Genomic DNA, 19246 nt, shown 5'->3' on the forward strand with positions numbered 1-19246 from the left:
CTTTTGTTGTTTGCCAACGTTATATTAATAAGTGTGCACGAGACCAGGTGTGCTGCTTTCAATCAGTCCTCATCAGAAAAACAAAGCTATTCATCTGATATCTGGTAAATGTATCAATTATGCAGCCGATCAACCACTAAATAATCCATTTACACGACAAAAAGCAATGCGCCTTGTACAAGTAGCTCCTAATAAATCACTCACAACGAAAATAATTTTGCATTGCACCGTTAACAGACACCGGATTACTATCAGCGATAGGTTGAATTATTAAGTTAATGATAGTTAACGTTAGTAAGTAGATAGAGGAACACATTTTATAAATAAAGGTGCTTCTTGTTATGGTACAACAGCATGACAAGGCCAGGGACTATGGTACAGCTAGACTGCCTTGTTGCTGACCGTGGCTAATCTAGTTAGCTGCCGCTAGCTAGCTGGTGTGCACATCTCGCTAGCGGCTACACTGGCTAGCGTAACCGAGCTAACGTTAGCAGCAGCAATCTCAGTGACAGAGGGCGGACAGATAGTAGCGTTGCACTGAACAAAACACCCCGGCTAACTACCGTTATCGATACCCCGACTGCAGTCAAACAACCAAGTTCAGTCATTGTTTGCTCGTGCTGGGATATTGAACATAGCAAATGGGCTAATATTTCACTAGCTAACCATTTTGCGCCGCAGGACCAGGTCAACCAGCGCTGTGAATCGGACACGGCTGCCGAGAACACAGGCGAGCAAGGCGGGCTGCGCTCCCCCTATTATAGCGCTGGAAACCTGGCTACTCCGCGGTCACATTCTGAGTTATACTTCATTTTTGGCAGCAGCACCTGTAAATATTGCTACGTTTCAATCAAAAGGATTCGCTTATTTGTGCATTTTCTTACCTGTTACGGTGAATTGTGATCAATCGTGTCCTCCTCTGCAGCTCTCTTCCCCCTCCTAGCTCCAAAATGGCGCCAATATGTATAGATTCGGTGCCCATGAGTACAAACCATCAATGAGTGCGTAGCGCCACCTATAGAGCAAATCCATGTAGGTCTGCTGGGCCCTTTAAGTGATGCTCGTATTATCCTTTCAAATTATTACAAATTCTTTTTGTTTTAAATGACTGAATATCCAAAAACACATTTTACTTAGTGAGCAGTAGCTATTGTGTAGCCCTATTAGACAGTTTTATTGATTCATAGCATGTAAAGCGGGCTTTGTTTGCTCAATGTTGTTCAGAATGTGGATCATATGTGTGACTGATACGAAATATGAAATCAGATCAGATCAGAAATACTTTATTGATCCCGAGGGGAAGCTCTTTTGTTACAGCAGCTCACTGTCACGTCAGTGCACACAGGAATAGAAGTACTAAGCAAAAAATATAATACATTATAATACAGGTCAGAAAATAAATTAAGTACCAAGTGGGTATAAGTATAAAATTAAAATATGTGTGAAGTACAAAGTGGGTTTACCGGTTGTTGATGATTATACGGTATAAAGTAATAGTGCATGAACTGTCAAGTTAAGTGTAGCTTATTACGGTTATAATAAGACGGAGGATATTGCACAGCAGTAATAGAAGTATGAATAAATATCAATAAATAGGGAATTAGAACGAAATTATATGAAATTAAAAAATAGCCTAATAAAATATTAGTTCGCTTGTATTAAGTAAATTCAGCATGGTTGTGGTGCAAAATAAGGACAAAGCAAAATGCTTTAATTAATGTGTCAATTACTCATGTAAAAATGTGCAACAGTTAGACTATAGCCTACATGTTAAACAGACACTGAAATAGGAACATAACAGTGTTTACAGAGAATGCCAAACAAGCACACCTTGCATCACAAAGTGCCATTTTGACAGCTGGCTTTACATCCTTGTTAGGTTCTGTTCCTTCGATCTAAAATTGAAACCCCAGTATTCCGACAGCACTTGAACGCACCAACAGACTGTGTTTCAAATGAGGGTTTCTTTCTTTTTTCTTTTTTTGGTGCGAAAATGATCTCATAAATGAGACAGGGTCACAATGTTCTCATTAGGGTGACATTCATGTATCTTCCGCGTAAATTATATTTACAATCCACTTAGTTGCTTCCAAATGGTGCTATTCATATTTTAAAGGTGTCTCTGCCTATTAAAGGGCATTTTATCAAATCAGTGCCTCTATTCATGCAGCCTTTTCTCAGATACATTTCAGGATACCATGATCATTTTTTCCCTTTCCTTGCCCTGCTAACCTATTTATTTATATGGCACTTTTCCATGCAAGAACATCTGTTCCTCTTTTACATTTTGGGTGCATTTACTTTGGTTACACTTCATTTTACGGAGCTAATTGTTGATTTCCCCGATTCTCCTCAGAAATCCGCACGAGTTTAAGCTACTACAAAGGTCTTTCCATACTGTTTTACAGAACATCAAACTAAAAGGAATAGCCTAGATGTCTCAATGATCAGCTGCTTGCTTGTCTGTCTATGGTGGGTCTCTGGCCAATGTGAGCTATAGGGGGAGCTCCAATATAATGTTTCAAATTTTGCACTCTCAAATCTAAAGCACTACAGCCTACTGTAGAAAATTAGAAATGCATTCAGATTTAGCACAATCAGAGAGTAATACGGTTGAAAGACTAGTTTGAAAGCACATTTTGATAAAGTTGTTTGAAGTAGGCTACAGATTAGTGGGCAGATCGCCTCTATTTTCAGCAGTGAACTGTTGCTGCTGAATGAGAGCATGGACAACAGTGAATTTATTATAATTTAAGGCTGGGGGAAAATAGAACCAGCTACCTTAACATAACATTTGAATCAAATCCAATTACTTGAAATTACTTGAAATTAAATTGCACGCCCCTGTTCTCAATCAACCAATTAGCGCTGCAAGAAGGCGACTGTTTAAATCCCAGCAGGAAGAACTTGGACCGGTTTCATGGCTCCAGGATGGAGGGGTTCCTGCCCACGTTTCCGCCATACAATGTCTGCGGTACCCCGGTCTGCGTTTCCCCAGCTCAGGACAGCAGCTGGGGAAAGAGAGAGTGCCGCTTCATGACCCCCCAGGGCCTCAACTACCTGGAGCTCTGCAAGGTCAACCTGTCTCAGGTCAACCCCAGTTTACTCTCTCCACTCAAGAGAGCAAACACCAAGGAGTGCGGCGTGCAGGTCAACGCCAAAGTGGATAAAATCGTCCAGTGCTCGCTGGGTCCCAAAACGCTGTTCTGCTTGGAGGGCGACCACCCCGCGTCCTCAAAGTCCCCCAAGAGCCCGGATCTGTTTAAACCGCCCCTGAAGGCGCCGTACACACCGCCGGTGAGCAACCTGCGCTTCTTGAGGCCCGTTTCCATCTACTCGCCGGTGTTTGACCGCAGGATCTTCATGAAGAAACTCTGCGATGACGGTGGAAGTGAAGGAGAAGCTGAAGCCGCCGAACAAGCCGAGTCCGACAAGGATGCTGAGGCGGATCAAAGCGGTGAGGACACAGCGAAGGACTTCAAGACAACTTTCCATCGGTCTTCAAAGGGGTCCAGCTTTCAGGTGGGTTTCTGTGTCAAGAAACCCTGAAGGCAACGAGCTCTCCTTGGATTCACACACTTCCACTGTGATAACTAATCCTACTTTCCAATCCAGAAATCATGACCCGGTTATTAAAGATAATCCACAGATTTGTTGGGAGCAGTTTCATGTAGGAACTATCGGTAGAAAATATAGAAAAATAGTTCCTACATGAAACTGCTCCCAACAAATCTGTGGATTATCGAGGCATTGCTGTTGAGTTTTTCAAATGTGTGGGGGTTTTTTTGGGGTTTTTTTTTTTTTTTTTTTGGCGCTTTGAACACCACACGCCATATAGTCCCATTATATTAAAAAAAAATGCAGACATCTCTATGGCCGATATCTCCAAAACTCGGCAACTCACACCAAAACAATCGATGGATAAACAGCACTACAGGTACGCGGAAACATGTGTATTTTTAATTTTGGGGTGAATATATAAAAAACTATAAGCAAATATAAAATGACAGATTTAAGAGAGCTTACTGTGAAAGTTTGGGACTTAGCGTTTGTTTCCCGCGTGCAGGTTTTTTATTCAGTACACAATGCAATGCGTCTGTGTACAAATGATTTAAATGTTTGTTTTTATTAGTTCCTGGAGCAGAGGTATGGCTTTTTCCACTGCAAAAAGTGTAACATCCGGTGGGAGAGTGCTTATGTGTGGTGCATCTCAGGAACCAGTAAGGTAAATGGTCTGTTATTTACGGCAATATATGGTTTAGCATGCACTAACCTGTTTGCCAAAATCTGCTTTCACAATAAGAATTCAGAATAAATGTTTTATTATTTTTATCTTGTTAGGTGTACTACAAGCAGCTCTGCCGGAAGTGTCAGGTGGGGTTTAACCCCTACAGAGTGGAGTCCATCCTCTGCAAGGTACATTTACTTGTCTTGCTCCAAGAGGAAATTTAGCAAGATAATTTAATCACTAAGGTTTGGTATTGAACTCTAACATGTGGATCGGATTTTTCTCAAGCATGTTTACCCTGTCAGATGTGAGGATTTTAATTGTGAATGGCACAGTGTGATTCTGTGCTTTCCAAATGTCCCTGAACATACCACCTGATGATTATTAATATAAGTGCATGCTTTTAGTATCCTGGTTAACTGAATCAAGTCTCTCAGGGGTTTTTTCAGTTTCTTAAAACTGTGGCATCCATCAACAGGGTCAGAAACATCTGCTGACTGCTTGTTCTTCTCTTGCTGCTTCCATTCACTTTACTGTCTCCTCCCCCTCTCTCAGGGTTGCTCTCAGACTTGCTGCAGCTGTGAGAAGAAGCAGAGGCACATTAACATGAAGAGGCCTCACCGCCAGGACCTGTGTTGTCGCTGCAAGGGCACGAGGCTGTCCTGTGACGCCACTTACAGCTTCAAATACATTGTCTGAGCTGCCCTGCGTGTTCGCTCTGGTCTGGAATCGCCCATCCCTCATGTGGATCTGATGGCACATGCCATCAAGGTCATGGCAGCAGACCTATACATGTCTTAGATGGAAGTTGCCTCCAGTAACACTTGAAGAGATTCTTTATTCTCCTACCAGCGAGTAGATGAATCTCGGCCTTGGTTGTTTATTTGAAGCAACTTCTCAAATGCTGTCTTTGTGTCCCTTCATTAATCCTTGTGCTTAACTAAACATGAAAAATATTTTTGTAAGAAGAAATGAAATAAAGTTTATGAAAAACCTGTTGCATCTCCAAAGTTGAGAAATGATTGTAGATTATATTGAATTTGCATTCATTCATTTAAAACTTGATCTTCAGAACTAGGCACAATCTTTTAGAGCTGGGCTGCTTGAATGCATGCAACTTTCAGCAAAATCAACAAAACGAATACTAAAAAGAAATGTTCAGCACTGTAGTTTCAATAAAACGCAAAAAGGTCAGTGCTGAGGCTAAACACAAGACTAGAGATGGTTTACAACAAATGAGTAGTTTCTAAATTTCAAATGTGCAGTATGTTAAAATGTATAGCCAATCAAATTTAAGTGTGTGTGAGAGATCTGAGGGGGTTTTAAGTGAAATGTACAAGAAATAATTTTCACGTCTTTTACTTTGACACTGACTTGTACAGAGCATCAACTCAAAACAACTTCACAAAGGCTTTAAAAGTATTTACAAGGTGGGGGGAGGGACAACTACAGTCTTAATCTAAAAAGCTTTAAAAATGTGCAATTTCTTGTTTGGCATGCACACACACGTTCTCTCCCACACAGGAAAAAAAAAAAACATACTCGCATGAGCTTAAAGCTCCTTTTTCTATCTCATACAAACATATCTTTCAGGTAAAATATGATTTTGTTAATAAATATTTCAAACACTCCATACAGTACACAGAAGATGCATGCATGGCAGTTTGATTTGAGAGACCAAACATCAATATAAAACCTAAGTCAAATGAGTGTTGATTTATAGCTGATAAGATATAAATAGGAAAACGATATTTGTACAGCAAATAACTTCTAGAGTGGAAACGCGGGAGAGTCACAAAAAAGGACTGACGACAGGAAGTGTTCGACTTCAGTAGTAGCACAGGTTTTGTTTCGAACATCAACAATGAGTGCTGAATGTCAGCATTTCCCTTACGTGTAAGGTAACTACATACCACACACAAACATATGCTACAATGGTTGTGTGCCCATAACTAATAACAGTATACAGACAAAAAGACAAAATAGTTGAGTGTATACATGCACCGTCCTCTTGGCATGTGAACACATAAGGTCAACGTGTTACAGTGAAAAATATACAGTGTGTACACTCGCTAATGGTGCTACCACTAGCCACAGAGGAGTGCACAGATAATGGCATGATTAGTCTACCAATGTTTACAACAGTAGTCAGGAGACAAGCTGGTTCACTGGTACAGAATATAAACAGAGCAAGGGCAGCATGAGGAATTACGCTTGAATATTCTGCATCCGCTCTTTGTCGATCAGTCTTTCAGTCAGTCTGGAGAGGTCAGACTTTCAGGGAGCAAAATGGACACAATTACAGTAGACAGCATTCAACTGGGTCATGCATTGCACAATTTCCTCCAAAGGAGGTCTCAAAACAGTAGACACAACAGGAGAGAAAAGTGAATCCAGCTTTTGGCTTTCCCTTCTCAGCGCCTTTTCTCTCACAGTAACAGAACAAACAGTAACATAACCTCCTTTCTTTTAAAACTAATACCAAAACTCCATTAAGTGCAATAGCATAAACTCTACTAGTGATGTTACGTAGTGTCACGGGTAGTTTCCTCACTGTCTCTGGTGATACTACCAGCAAACTACGTCCTTCCTGAAGGAGGCAGCAACAGTCAAGTTCAATTAGGTCTTGAGTTCCTCTGGGAAGCAAGTTAGAAATCCAAGCTAATAGCCTTCACAGGTCCTCAGGTGCAGAACAGATCAGATGAGTGATGACCATCAAGCAGGTCTTAAACCAGGAGCACATCAATTTTACAACATGTAGCTGTAAAGCGAAGCTAGCGCTCGGATAGAATCACATCAGGTCATCTTTATCAGCAGGCAACAATCTGTAGCATCTAGTGGGTTCAGTGATACATCCCATTATGTCTGGGACATGATTCGTAAAGTATAAAATCTGCAAGTATCTCTGGGAAGTCATCTTCTCCTTCTCAGATACATTGATCTGCTCAGGAATAGTTGGTTTTAGTCATTTGGATTCAAGTCCAAGCTCTTTAGGTCGTCTGGCGTGGTAAGTTTACATCTCAGGTCTGGACGTCTGATGGTTCAGCATTCAGGAGCCCCCCTACTTTTAACAGAGGCAGGGCGGCGTGCCCCACCTTCCCTAGGTAGCGAGATAAGGGCGTAGCAGCACCACTGAGGGAGCAACAACAACCCCATGCTGCAGCCTCTTCTGGGCCGGTGGGGCAGGGAGGGGGAGGTGGGGGAGGGAGAAGGGATGAAGACGGGGCAGGGCCGTGGGTTAAGACCGTGTCAGGGCCCGGGTGTAGAATGGGGGATGGGCTGGAGTGTTTGCATGGAGAGTGGGGGAAATGGGGGAGATGTGAGCCCCGAGGGGGAATAGGTGATGCATTTGTGTCAGAGTGAGTGAGCAAGGTGGGTTCTGAGGCTACAGTCGGGAGCATGTTAGACGTAAGAGATGATATCAGGTGTTTGCTGCTGTGTAAATGTAACAGTGGTGAACTGTGAGATGAATGTCCCCTGAAGGGATAATAAAGGTTAGTGTTCTCATCGAGATAACTCCTCCTTGGCTCTTGTGTGTGTGGCAGTGTAAAATCTGGTCGGACTGGTGTGTTTGAGCAGCTATGCGATGAGAACAGGTCTGGGGGTTTGGGAAAATCAAGCAAAGAGGTATCAGAGTCTAAAGTGGATGAGGATGAGGAGAGCAGAGAAAGGTTTGGGTCACGGCCTAAATATGGTTCTGGTGTTGGGCAGGACGGTAGGCAGGTATCTGTCTGCAGCTGTGCAGCCGGGGCAGCAGACACAGAGGAGGAGGCAGGGGCCAGGTATGTGGGTGCTGGGCCTCCTCTGTAAGAGCAGGCTGAGATGGTAGCGAGGGATGTGGGGATGGTTTTGGAAGAGTCAATGGTTGCAGCGACAGGGGAGGCAAGGGTGGGGAAGGAGGGGGCGGGGGGCTCCTGAGCTCCTGTCAGAGACTTGTCCCGGAGGCGCTGGAGTCGGGGAGGTAGGTTGTGACGACCCGGTAACCCTGGGCGCGGCGGATCATGTCGCGGATCTCCCCGTTGAGCTCGAGCAGCTTGGAGCAGATCAGGCTGAGGTCCTGGCGGGAACCGAGCAGGGCAATGGTGCCCGTCTGACCCAGCGTCTGGTGGCGAAAGTAGACATTGAGCAGTGTCTGGACCTCGCTCTCTGAGCTGCCACCGAACACTCCGCTGGGCCACTGCCTCCTGAAAAAGAGATAAAAAAGAAGGTGTAATAGGTCAGTATGATAGGTGGATAAAATGTGTGCATGTGAAGAAATACTGTATGTTGTGTGTGCACGTGTGGCAGTGTTCAGTCATTTTCTGAATAAGGGCTGCTGCCTTTTGAAGGGGAGAGCAAGAAGAGGTGGTGAAGTCACGCTGATGTATGTTGGGTAAGAATCATACAATCCAATGCTGAGTTTTTATTAATTTCCAATAACAGCAGTCAGTGTTGCAGCTATATAAATCAACTGTTTATCTTAACAACACTTAAACACATAATCCAATCGTTTCTTATACTACTTAATACATAGGATGGATTACCCTGCAGAAGCACTGCTACTACTGAGTACTGGTTTCAGTCTAACTGATGTCTCAAAAGAACATTTTGAAAGACAGTGTAATTGTGATACTGGGACATAAAAATGTCCATATTTAAGGATATTAAACATCAGCACAAACTGCTGGATGTTGATATCATCTGGCAACCATTATCTAGCGTAGCAGTTACCTGCACTCCTGGATGTAGCGCACAGCTTTGGTGAACTCGTGGTTCTTAAGGCACTCCAGTATGGCCTGCACAGCTGCCTCCGAGGTGGGGAAGCTGGGCACAACCATGGCTGCCACCTGGGTGGCATGTGCGTGAGTGTGGGCCAAGTGTTTGTGTTCCAGGTCGCTGGCTACAGCCGCCTCTGCTGCCTGCAGGCTGGTCTTCAGATCAGTGAGCTCTCGAGACATGTTCAGCAGCTACGAGGAGGGAGGGAAACAGATGGTGGTTGAGTGTGTGTGTGTATGTGAGCTTTCAAAGTCATCACAGGAGGAACATTTATATCATTTGATTCAATACTCAAGATTCACTTTAGGAGCCAGCAGCGTGGAAAACAGTTTTCTTCAGGTCAACAGCATTTTAAAACATTTAGTAAAAAATTGATTTATTTAAAAATGTTATATGTTCCATTTTAAAAGACATTTTGGAAGAACAAACTATCTCATAATGTAGCCAGGTGGAACTGACACTGGGGGCAGGTGGTCTGGTGGGACCTGTAATTCATTGCACTGACAGTGATTGGGCAATAAGGAGCACTTGTTGGTGGTTTTATTCTGGATTTTGTCTCCACCGTGAAGGAAATTAAATAAATAGCTTTGTTCATAGGAGAGCCCAGAGGCGCCTTAACTTGATTTAGTGGTGCCTTCAAGGGGTACATGAATGTTTACATTTGAGTGGATTCATTATGTATCTTGTATTGTGTAAATCTAAAGTTGCACGTGTGTGGTGTAGAGCTCGTTGAGCAGTTGTGTATGAGGGTAATTGGGGAAATCCGACCAGGGATCTGCTGTTTAGCTGTTGGGTTTTGAGTATATTTTCTTTTTGGTTTGTTTCTGTTGTGAGGAGAAGGTTTATGGGGTTAATTATGTTTTTGTTTTGTTTGGAGCCAGTGAGCCGCTGCCTTGGTGTTTTTTGTTTTTCTTTGTTGATTTTAACTGCTGGCTTTTGTGCCCGCCCTTTGTTGCAGTAAGCTGGCACCCTGTAGGCAATAATGAGCACCCTGAACAGTGTATATGTGAGCTCCTCCTGTACTACGCTATTTTTATTCAACAAAATTATATTTTTGTATAATAAAGATTATTATTTTTAATATAATGCTATAAGTTGTATATGCCTCAACAGCGTTTGAACCTAAAAAATGGTCAACTCTGTAAAAGTGCTTTTGCCCTTCATGGACATATGGGAACAGTAATGGTGTAAGTTCTTTTCATTTGTTACTGTTATAGCAGATATTATCACATATATCAGACATTTTATTATACAGTATGGTGGCTGATAAGTACAAGAAACTGCAGCACAGAAATACAGTGTCTCCATTACATAGACACATAGACATATGTCCACCAGTGAGCAATGACAAGTTTATTTTTTAATTGAAAAATGTCCCACTCAGTACATATCACGAATATCTCCTAAATATCAGTATCGATCTACAAATCCAGCATCAGTCGAGCTCTAGTTGCTATCAATCACGCTGACCAAGAATTGTTTCAGATGATGGATATCTTTACATTTACATTTTACATTTAACTGATAATCATGGAACACACATCCAACAGTCAAGCAAATGCTGCAACATTTGCAGCATTTGCATTTAATCTATGTGATTCTGACTACAGATTACTTGTGTAGTAAATCTTCTCACGTAGGCTCAGGATAACCAATAAAAGAGCTTACAGTGTTAAAACTGTAAATGATGTCTTTATGAGCTATGATTTGGCTCACCTCAGGCACAGAGCTGATGGCGTGAACTTGACCAATGAGCGAGCAATAGGACTGGAAGAGTAGGAGAAGCTGGAAGTGCAGCTTGTAGAGCCTCTGACAAAGCTCCAGTTGCTAGAAGACATTAAAGAAGAAACAGGGTCAGATTTATCAGTAGCAGAGAACAAGACACAATAACACAGTTGCACATTCTCAAAAGCACACACCACATATAAACACACATGCAAACACACAATACCATGACTAGCTGATTGTCTTGTGCAAAGTAAATCAAGCAGTTTATTTAAGAGGAATCTAAGGCAGTGAAGTGAAGAAACTTGTAAGAGAACTTACTGCAAGAGACTCCATTTGCTAGACAGCGAGAGAGCATGTTAGGGTGTCAGAGTGAGGTGAGAGGAAGACAAAGCGTCAATCAAACACAAGCACAGCATAAACCACAGCTGTTCACAGTTAAGCTACCAAAAAATAGTCAATGGTGTATAACACCCAGCAACTTTAAATCTCATTTAGCACTTTAGAAAAAAGTCAGGAGGATAAAATAGATAACACACACCAAACATGCAAAGAGAGCAACAATTTCAGTGTGGAAAAAATCACAGAGGAGCAAAGAGGCAAAGAGAAACAGAAATGCAAAGCTTAGATGAAGAAGTTACCCATATGTTGAGCTTGTTTGTCTGGAAACTCTATAACACGTAAACAAGTTCCCCGTACCTTCTCCTCCGAGTCTCCTGGCTGGCAGGTAACCACGCTGTCGCCGGGGCACCTGGGAAATGTGTCCTTACAGTTCCTCAGCCACTGAAGAAAGAAACGTAACAAGAGTGGGGGTGGAAAAAGAGAAGCGATGGTGAATATTCTGCATGAAGAAAACAGATTAATCAATAACGTGTGAAGGTTGAGTTACCGAGACAGCAGCATCCTCTCTGGTGTTGTAGGTATCCAGGTACTCCTGCAGCTCCAGCGCACTGAACTTCATCTTTTCAAGGAGACCATAGGACATGATCTGGAACAACAAGAGGAAAGGAGGAGGTGAAAAATTAGTTCAGTGCATTAGACTTGCTTGACTAATTCAACACACATCCCATTTCCCACTGTTAGGCTACCATGGGCTGATCCAACATGCTGTAATCAACGGCAAGTTAAGTACGTCTGCCAGCAATGCTCACCGTGTCAGCATCGATGTAGATTGTGGGACAATCTGAGCATGTGGTTAGCATCTGTGAGGACCTGAGGAACTTTGATCCGATGCCCCTTAAGCCCTCTCCGAGGTAAGTGGCGACATCAGTTGTCAGGAGGCAGAATTTACCCTGGATGTTCTGGAAAGTTTGAGGAATTATTGTACTGTTGCACATACATGCATGTAAATCCTACTGGACATGAGAGTTTGCTTGAAGAGAAAAAGAAGCATCATAATCACAAACAAAGGGACAAACATATACATCAACAGTATGATGAATTAGTACTGATTTCAACTAATCCTCCCTGCGATTTACCTTAAAGAGAGATGAGAAGACTTGAAAAGTGTGGACGGCACAGGACCCATCTGAGTCGGTCACAAGCTGGTTGATATGACAGCGCCATGCCTCCTCAGCATCGTCACACACTGTGGGTTGGAAGGCTGCCAAGATGGCGGAGAAAAATGGAGAGGGGGGAGGAGGAAAACCAAGGTCTTCCAAGTCATCTACATCATCGCGTAAGCTGTCGCCATGGAAATGGGAAAGAAATGGGGGTACAGAGAAAAAAGTTTTTGATAAAAAAAGGTTTTATATCAAAATCAAGCGCCCAGCTACCTCATGGGATTATATGAGCTGGATAATGTGCTTGCCTCTGTGCCATTTAGAACTGGTTCAAGTAGTATTTTGAAAAACATTATTTGCGTTTTTTTAAAGCTAGCCTAATATACAGGGGGCAGAAAATATAATACATACACCTCATGGGCCAGGATAAATAGGAATGATCTAATAAGAATAATCTAAAAGGAATAATTTAATATGTCAAGAGAAAATGTGGAAAATCAGGACAATACATGCACAACACAAACTGCGGAAACAAAGAAAAACAATGATCACATGCTGAATCTAACTAGTGGGGATGCATGCAACCTAAGGTTACCCATGTATGTAACAGTATTTCTATTAGGTGATTTAGTTATTTACACAAGGTTCAAAGTCTATTTTCATGAAGCATATTAACTGGGGTTTGCATATATGAGAACACACAAGAAAAGTGCCAGAAAATTGGATTTCTCAGAAAAGTATTTACAGTACACATTGTGAATGACAACTTATAATAAATGACCTGATCTGTCCCCATGCTGTATACACAAACATGGTTGTGACAGATTAAAACAAGTGTTTAGCCGAGGTTTAGTCCCATTGTCAGTCAGCCAGTTGATAAAAAGTTCCAGTGAAACAATATTCCATATTGTTTCCTGTTCTTTTACTCCTGTCTGTCACATTCACCTGGGCAGACAGTTGGGGTCTAGAAAGTCCAGCGGTGGTTGGCAGTAGTCTGGGTTGAGGCTGTGGTCCAGATTGCACAGCTGATCCTGAGGTTGCCCCGGCAACTCCAGGGTGAAGCTCTCGCCGCAGTCTGAGCCGTGAGGGAGCTCGTTGACGCTCAGCGACAGGTCGTCATCCTGGGCCTGAGTGTCCTCATCATCTCCACACAGCCTCCCCTAAGGAGACAAAGAAATTCCATTTTCCTGAGGATAACAAATGTATCTGTACAAATACATAAGTGCATATGTATGTTTACAGTATATGTATTATTCCTTACATGCAGGCCACTGTGATCATCATGGAGTGCTCCCTGGCCCGGTGTGGTGGCATTGAAGGATTGTGGGTCGGCAGATGTGTCGTAAGATGTAGATAGAGAATCAGTGTGATTGGTTTCCTCTGATGGAGAAGGGTTAGTCTGGAACAAGAGGGAAAAACAGGAATATCTATCACTTTGATTGACTGCCAAATTGGGTCATTACAATAACTGACAAAGTTTTTCAGGCTTAATGTTGTATTGATCCAACAGTTAAGGCTACGCACAAGCTGAGAGTGAGAGAGGCTCTGGCTAGTTGAAGACTCCTCTTCCTCTGACGACTCGTCTGAATCATGGGGGTCCTCGTGACCCAGACTGGGGGTGCTGCCTGAGTGCTGGCTCTCCTCCAACAGGTCGCCCAACTCTGTGCTGTCCAGAGATCGCCGACGAACACCCCAATTAAAGTTATCGACGGTCTCGCCCTAGATTAAACACACACACATACACATTGGAAGACGAGGGCAGAGGCAATGGTAGCAGTGAATTTTCATGTTAACCTTCAAGATAATGACTAGTTGCCGTCTAAGAGCGTCTGATGACAAGCACAAGATGCAAAATGTTATTCATGGCATGAAAATATGCTGGAAAGGCTGTTTGTATTCGATATGATAATCTTTTTCCCATAAACACTTTACAATATAATTTATCTCTATTTTGACAAATAGCAAATATTGTCAGAAAGGTAGTTCTGCAACCAAGCTGTGCGAGCAAAATGAAGCACAATCATCCTTTGTTTTTTCAGTGGGAAACAAAGGAGCCAGCAACACCACAGCGCTGATAGAAGCTAATGTAAGTGCTCAGTGTGAAAGACCTTACCTGGAGCTCCTAGGCAGCGAGGGGAAGAGAGAGAGACACAGAGTTAGACAGAGAGACAGACAAGGAGGAGGGACAGAGAAATACATTTCAAATATATTGATGTTAAAGAAAGACGAAAGAAGGTGGATAAAATTAAACACACATTGAAGATAAAAGGGAAGGAAAGAGACAGTTACTTTACTATCGACACTTTAAAACAAGTAACGTAAGTTTTGCACTCAAAGTGGTCATGGGTAAAATACAGTAAAATATGAATCTCACCTCTCCGTCCTCCAGCTCCACATCCAAGAAGTCAAAGTCTCGGAAAACCCTGAACTGCTGCTCGCTGGCGGTGTCGTCTAGCGTGTCCTCTCTGGTTCCGCCCTCCTCTGATGACACACCACTCTCCCGCACCTCCATCATGTCCAAGTCGCCACACGATGAGAAGATCACCTGTTGAGAAGGAACAAAAAAGGTATTTACACTCCGACTCACAGACAGCTGGAGAAGTTCATATAAAAACATCAGCTTCCTTATGAACAATAGAGGCATTATTCTCCATAAATATCTGGAAAGATTGGAGGACCTTGATAGGGTTAATAAATTCAAATTGACTTACAGAGAACACAACTTGCCTAAAAAAAGTAACTTCTGCCCTTCTGTAGATTTTTGTTGGCTGTAAACAAGTAAACAGTACAGGCAAACATAAGATGGGAGCTTACAGATGGGTTCTTGGTGAGTCCAACTTCTTGTCCACAAAGAGATAAAACGTTCACCAGCTTCTCTCTGGTTCTTTTCTGTTTGTAGGAGAAATAAATAAAAGAGTATTAATCAAGGAGTGAATGGACATAAACTCTATTATACTTGACATTGTCCCTTTCCTCTTTCTTGGCTTGATGCTCCAGATGTTTAAATAACAAATAAATAGTTTGAGCCCAGTGCTTCCATGAATTTAGCATTTGCATAAATGCAAAGTATAGCATCGACTTTGCTTATTAAAATAAAATAAGGCAAGCACCTGCAGGGTAATATGACTATGATGTCAAAACAAACAAGGGTGAGCCAGTATGTCATTGGATATCAAGTACTGGCAATTCTGATATTTACAGTTGTCATATTACCATTTGACTGTTACTAGTGTCACAATACAAAGCAGCATTGAGATGCCACACCAAAGACTTACAGTTAGAGCTACATAAAGACATGTACATATGTAACTGTGACAGTTCACAAATTTTGATATGGTGATAGCTTGGTATGGTAGGGTCTAACTCTACCTGAGAGGATTGTGGTCGCCTCCAGCTAACGGGCACCAAGATGGTGTTGGAGTTGGATCCAGAGGAAGTGGAGGAAGTACTGCGTGTTACAGCCATGGCTCTGGCCTTCCCCTCTCTTCCCCCTGAACCCTGGAGCTCGTCGAACCGACGCCCAATCACTGGAGTCTAAAGAAAATGGAGAGGCAGGCCCTCATGAAAATGTTTGACTATCACAAACATGATAGATAGACATGTAGTCCTCTTTTTTTTCTCTGAAAGTGAAAAATGCTGAGTATTGTAAGCGTAAGTGGGTGGTGGGCACTTTGAAGAACTTCAGAACAGAATGTCCATTCAATTTTGTTGCTTCCTCACCTCAGAGATGTCAAAGGTGAAGTCCAGTGTTTTTCCAGGCAGAGCCTTGGCTGAACCGTCCCACACCCTGCTGACCTCTAGGTTGGACAGGTCACCCTGCGTGTGGCCGTACACCGGATGAACTAGGCTGGCAGAGCGTGATACCACCAGTTTCAAGATGTTTAAGGCATCCTTCCAGTGTACTGTCTATGGAATCACAAACACAGTATACAGTATAAGAGACAGCAGTGCATACTTTATATCACACAATAACTCAGAGAGTAGTAGTGGAATAAGCTTCAGCTAACAGAAGGTACTGTAGGTCAGTTACCTGGACAAACTTCTCAATGGTCTTTGTGACATCAGCGTTGAACTGTTTGACTTGTACAGCGGTCAGGTCCATGTGGCTGAGCAGACAGTAGATGATCTGGAGGAGAGACTGCTGCATACTGGGAAGGCCCTTATCCAGCAGCTGAGAGATGGACAGAGACATTCGGTGTGTGACAAAGGTACAAGGCAATTTATTTATCATTATACAACACAAGGTTGTACAACAAAATTAAGATAGTAGTCCTTCATGCTACACACATATAATATACAGTATATATCCTACAGCTATTTACATGCACGTATACATCCAGGAAATAATTTTGTGCATTTTTTGAAATTGCATCTGTGGGAATGCAAGACAGCAGCAACAAGATAGTGAAGATAATAATATGGTTATTATCTTCACATAAAATGTTCGACATCTGGAAACAGTGTCCATCCACTTTGGTTGCGCTTGAGCACCAAGCACCATCGATGTTAACAAAGCATGCAATCACAAAATTCATCTTTTAAAGTCAATGGGCGTATAGCCAATATAACAATGTAAGTGACTGGATTATCCTTTACCAACTGGCAGATTACTGAAAAGTGCGATCTTTCAGCAAAATATCAACATGAACCCATTCTGCACCTGACTGGAGAAATGGACCACGTACTAACTGTCCTTGCTTCAAAAACACCAAAACTATCCACCAAACTTGCTATCCTTAAATACAATGAGTTGCGCCTTATTCTTGTAGTTTATCCTTGTAGCCACACTGGGAGAAAGCTAACCATGTAAACCTAGAAATAAGTGCATATTTATCAGGACTTACCTCAGCCATATAGGTGACCATGTTGAGTGTGATGTCGGAAAAAGCCTCATGGAGGTAGCGGCAAACCACACTGACCCAGGAGAAAGGGTCCCGTGTGTAAGAACGTGTCTTATAGAGAGTCATCACGTGAGCCAAATGGGACAGCTTTGTGTGCTTCTCCTCCAAACACACCTGAGAGAGGGAAAGTGACAGGAAGAGGCAGACAGCAGAGCAACTTCAGAGTCAGAATCAGGTTTATTTCCAAGTTTTGACATACAAGGAATTTGCCTTGGTATTTTGGTGCATAACAATAATCATAGTAAGAGAAAATAAAAACAAAAACTGCAAAAGTCAGGAATCATAAATATAAAATAGAAAAATTGACAATAAAAAATATGAAAAATATAGTTTTTAAAATGAAAAGAGCTATATGATTTTGTCTTTTCATCTCTCCTGCATGCATTAAACTTGTACTTATCTTTTCTGTGCATGTTTATTTCTTGTGGCTTTAGACAAACTTGCTTTAACGCCTAATAAAGCCTAACCTAATTTAAAGGAAACTAAAGTAAACTAGACTAGGCTCAAGTGAAGAATTACACAGTACCTGTGCAATCCTCTCAGCACTCTCCTTACAAAACTGAGTTGGGTGGCCAAAGTGCTGCACCAGATGAGGCAGCAGACACAGCACATTCAGAGGGAAACCTGCACAGAAGGAAGAGGTTGAACTTCCAACACCACCCAGCATAAATAAAACCTATATACTTTGTCAGTGACTGAGATAATAAAATGATACAAGATGAAAATTACTGCGATCCCCAGTACCTACCTATAGACTGTGAGCTATCAACAACAGGCACACGGGAGACTGGTGTGAGCTGGCAGAAGAGCTGCAAGGTGAGGTCAGAAGTGGCCTGGGAGGTAAAACCCTTCAACAAAAGCTGCTGAATCCCAGAGAACCCGCTCCACCTCAGCTGAGCCTGCAGCTTCTCTAGGCGTTCGCGGTTCTCTGCTCTGTCTAAGGGCACCTGGGAAGTAAGAGGTTTTTTGGTTTAACTGAAGCCAGTTGTTTGTACTTCTGCACAGTGCTGATAGCTGAGCATCCCCTTATATTTATAGGACAGGAAGCTTTAATTTAAAAATATAATAAGCAGTACAATTTTTAGCCCTTCTAGCAAGAGTGTGCGGCTCTAAGGACTTGGTTCAGTTGGTAGTAAGGAGCAGCACAGCTTTCAGAAATTGCTTGCACTTTTATTACATAACTTCCCCTCTAAGATCAGTAAGTTTCATCTACCTTTGACAGCAACTTGTGAACGAGGCGAAGTGACATCTGATATTCAAACTCAAAGTCTGACTCCATGAGTGACACTGCCACCCAGAAGACTGTGGCCAGTATTGATGAAGGATGGGAAACATGGGCAGGATCCGATAGAACACTGGGATCAATACGATTGGTTGACGACGTGCAGGACCCAGGGGTTCTTCCAGTTCGGGCGAGGCCATGACTGTTGCACGCCTGAAGATTGAAAATGAAATATAACACTGAATTATTGAGATGTACTGTGTTCAACAAGTCTGCTCCAGCATTAAGGTGTCAGTCTAAACAAGAGTCTTTCTTTCTTGCCTGTATGCGATCCAGAGTTGCACTGCGAGGAGGATCACTTGACTGGTGGCCACACTCGCCAAACTTCTTAGGGACCGAGTAGGAGCGCTGGTGGCGTTGTGACGACAGACCAACAAATCCCGGGCCAGGGAAGTTCAACTGACCTGTGCTCTTTCTGTTCATCAGTTTGTCACTAGTGACAAAGTCTGGTGAGGACGTCCTGTGAATCAAACACAGTAAAAGTGATTATACTTGAATGTGGTTACATAAGTTGAATATAGTGTCCTTGTATCAAATCACTAGGAAAATAACATGAGGTTTAGTAAGATAAAGGCTGGCTAAATTCACATTTTTCTCTCATAAAGAGAAGAGGCCTACCTGGTTAGAGCTGCCATAAGGTCGCTGTTTTTTAGACATTCTGCTAGATTCACCACCACTGACTCCAGCGTCAACAGCACCTCCATCACATAGCCCTGAAACACACGTGTGTTGGTGAATTAAACAAGCACACACACCAACATGCATTCTCATTTGCAGAGTAAAGAGGGTGTTAAGTGCTGGAATAGTTCTCTCATATACTGTCTCTAACCCGACCAAGTTCTCGCTCTCTCTC

General features: G+C 42.6%; 3 protein-coding genes across 16 annotated transcripts in view; 1 reads left to right on the plus strand and 2 right to left on the minus strand.

Moving 5' to 3' along the window:
- The window catches only part of pds5b (PDS5 cohesin associated factor B), a 30022-nt gene extending 28987 nt beyond the window's left edge, over positions 1-1035 (minus strand). Inside the window, exon 1 of the mRNA XM_044222144.1 lies at positions 885-1035. The gene's annotated coding sequence lies outside the window, so the exon portion shown is untranslated. The remainder of the gene's footprint in view (positions 1-884) is intronic.
- A 1459-nt stretch (positions 1036-2494) lies between these two features.
- zar1l (zygote arrest 1-like) lies at positions 2495-5223 on the plus strand. Its single transcript, XM_044222146.1, has 4 exons — positions 2495-3522; positions 4133-4225; positions 4342-4416; positions 4784-5223. Exons 1-4 carry the CDS (start codon positions 2932-2934, stop codon positions 4925-4927), a joined length of 903 nt encoding a protein of 300 aa, XP_044078081.1. The 5' UTR covers positions 2495-2931; the 3' UTR covers positions 4928-5223.
- A 348-nt stretch (positions 5224-5571) lies between these two features.
- Positions 5572-19246, minus strand: part of fryb (furry homolog b (Drosophila)) — a 61689-nt gene continuing 48014 nt past the window's right edge. For 9 of the 14 annotated variants that reach the window (XM_044222140.1, XM_044222131.1, XM_044222135.1 and 6 more), the window contains exons 45-67: positions 19012-19106; positions 18655-18853; positions 18325-18546; positions 17860-18058; positions 17638-17735; positions 17055-17225; positions 16241-16381; positions 15931-16116; positions 15580-15744; positions 15025-15099; positions 14585-14755; positions 14324-14332; positions 13735-13929; positions 13472-13609; positions 13156-13370; positions 12187-12391; positions 11860-12009; positions 11598-11696; positions 11408-11491; positions 11030-11047; positions 10700-10810; positions 8939-9174; positions 5572-8412 (exon numbers count right to left, since the gene is read on the minus strand). In XM_044222140.1, the coding sequence (XP_044078075.1) occupies positions 8154-8412; positions 8939-9174; positions 10700-10810; positions 11030-11047; positions 11408-11491; positions 11598-11696; positions 11860-12009; positions 12187-12391; positions 13156-13370; positions 13472-13609; positions 13735-13929; positions 14324-14332; positions 14585-14755; positions 15025-15099; positions 15580-15744; positions 15931-16116; positions 16241-16381; positions 17055-17225; positions 17638-17735; positions 17860-18058; positions 18325-18546; positions 18655-18853; positions 19012-19106 (3441 nt within the window). In that variant the 3' untranslated portion in view covers positions 5572-8153. The remainder of the gene's footprint in view (positions 8413-8938; positions 9175-10699; positions 10811-11029; positions 11048-11407; positions 11492-11597; positions 11697-11859; positions 12010-12186; positions 12392-13155; positions 13371-13471; positions 13610-13734; positions 13930-14323; positions 14333-14584; positions 14756-15024; positions 15100-15579; positions 15745-15930; positions 16117-16240; positions 16382-17054; positions 17226-17637; positions 17736-17859; positions 18059-18324; positions 18547-18654; positions 18854-19011; positions 19107-19246) is intronic. The other 5 variants (XM_044222132.1, XM_044222137.1, XM_044222143.1 and 2 more) reach the window with 3 other exon arrangements.

The sequence above is a fragment of the Siniperca chuatsi genome, linkage group LG14 (assembly GCF_020085105.1).
Source record: "Siniperca chuatsi isolate FFG_IHB_CAS linkage group LG14, ASM2008510v1, whole genome shotgun sequence".
Classification (NCBI taxonomy): domain Eukaryota; kingdom Metazoa; phylum Chordata; class Actinopteri; order Centrarchiformes; family Sinipercidae; genus Siniperca; species Siniperca chuatsi.

Excerpts from the sequence above, each read along its gene's own strand:
- zar1l (XM_044222146.1), top strand. The coding sequence starts at position 2,932 with ATGGAGGGGTTCCTGCCCACGTTTCCGCCATACAATGTCTGCGGTACC. Across the intron at positions 4,226-4,341 it reads GCATCTCAGGAACCAGTAAG|GTGTACTACAAGCAGCTCTG; the intron begins GTAAATGGTCTG and ends TTATCTTGTTAG. Across the intron at positions 4,417-4,783 it reads TGGAGTCCATCCTCTGCAAG|GGTTGCTCTCAGACTTGCTG; the intron begins GTACATTTACTT and ends CCCCTCTCTCAG.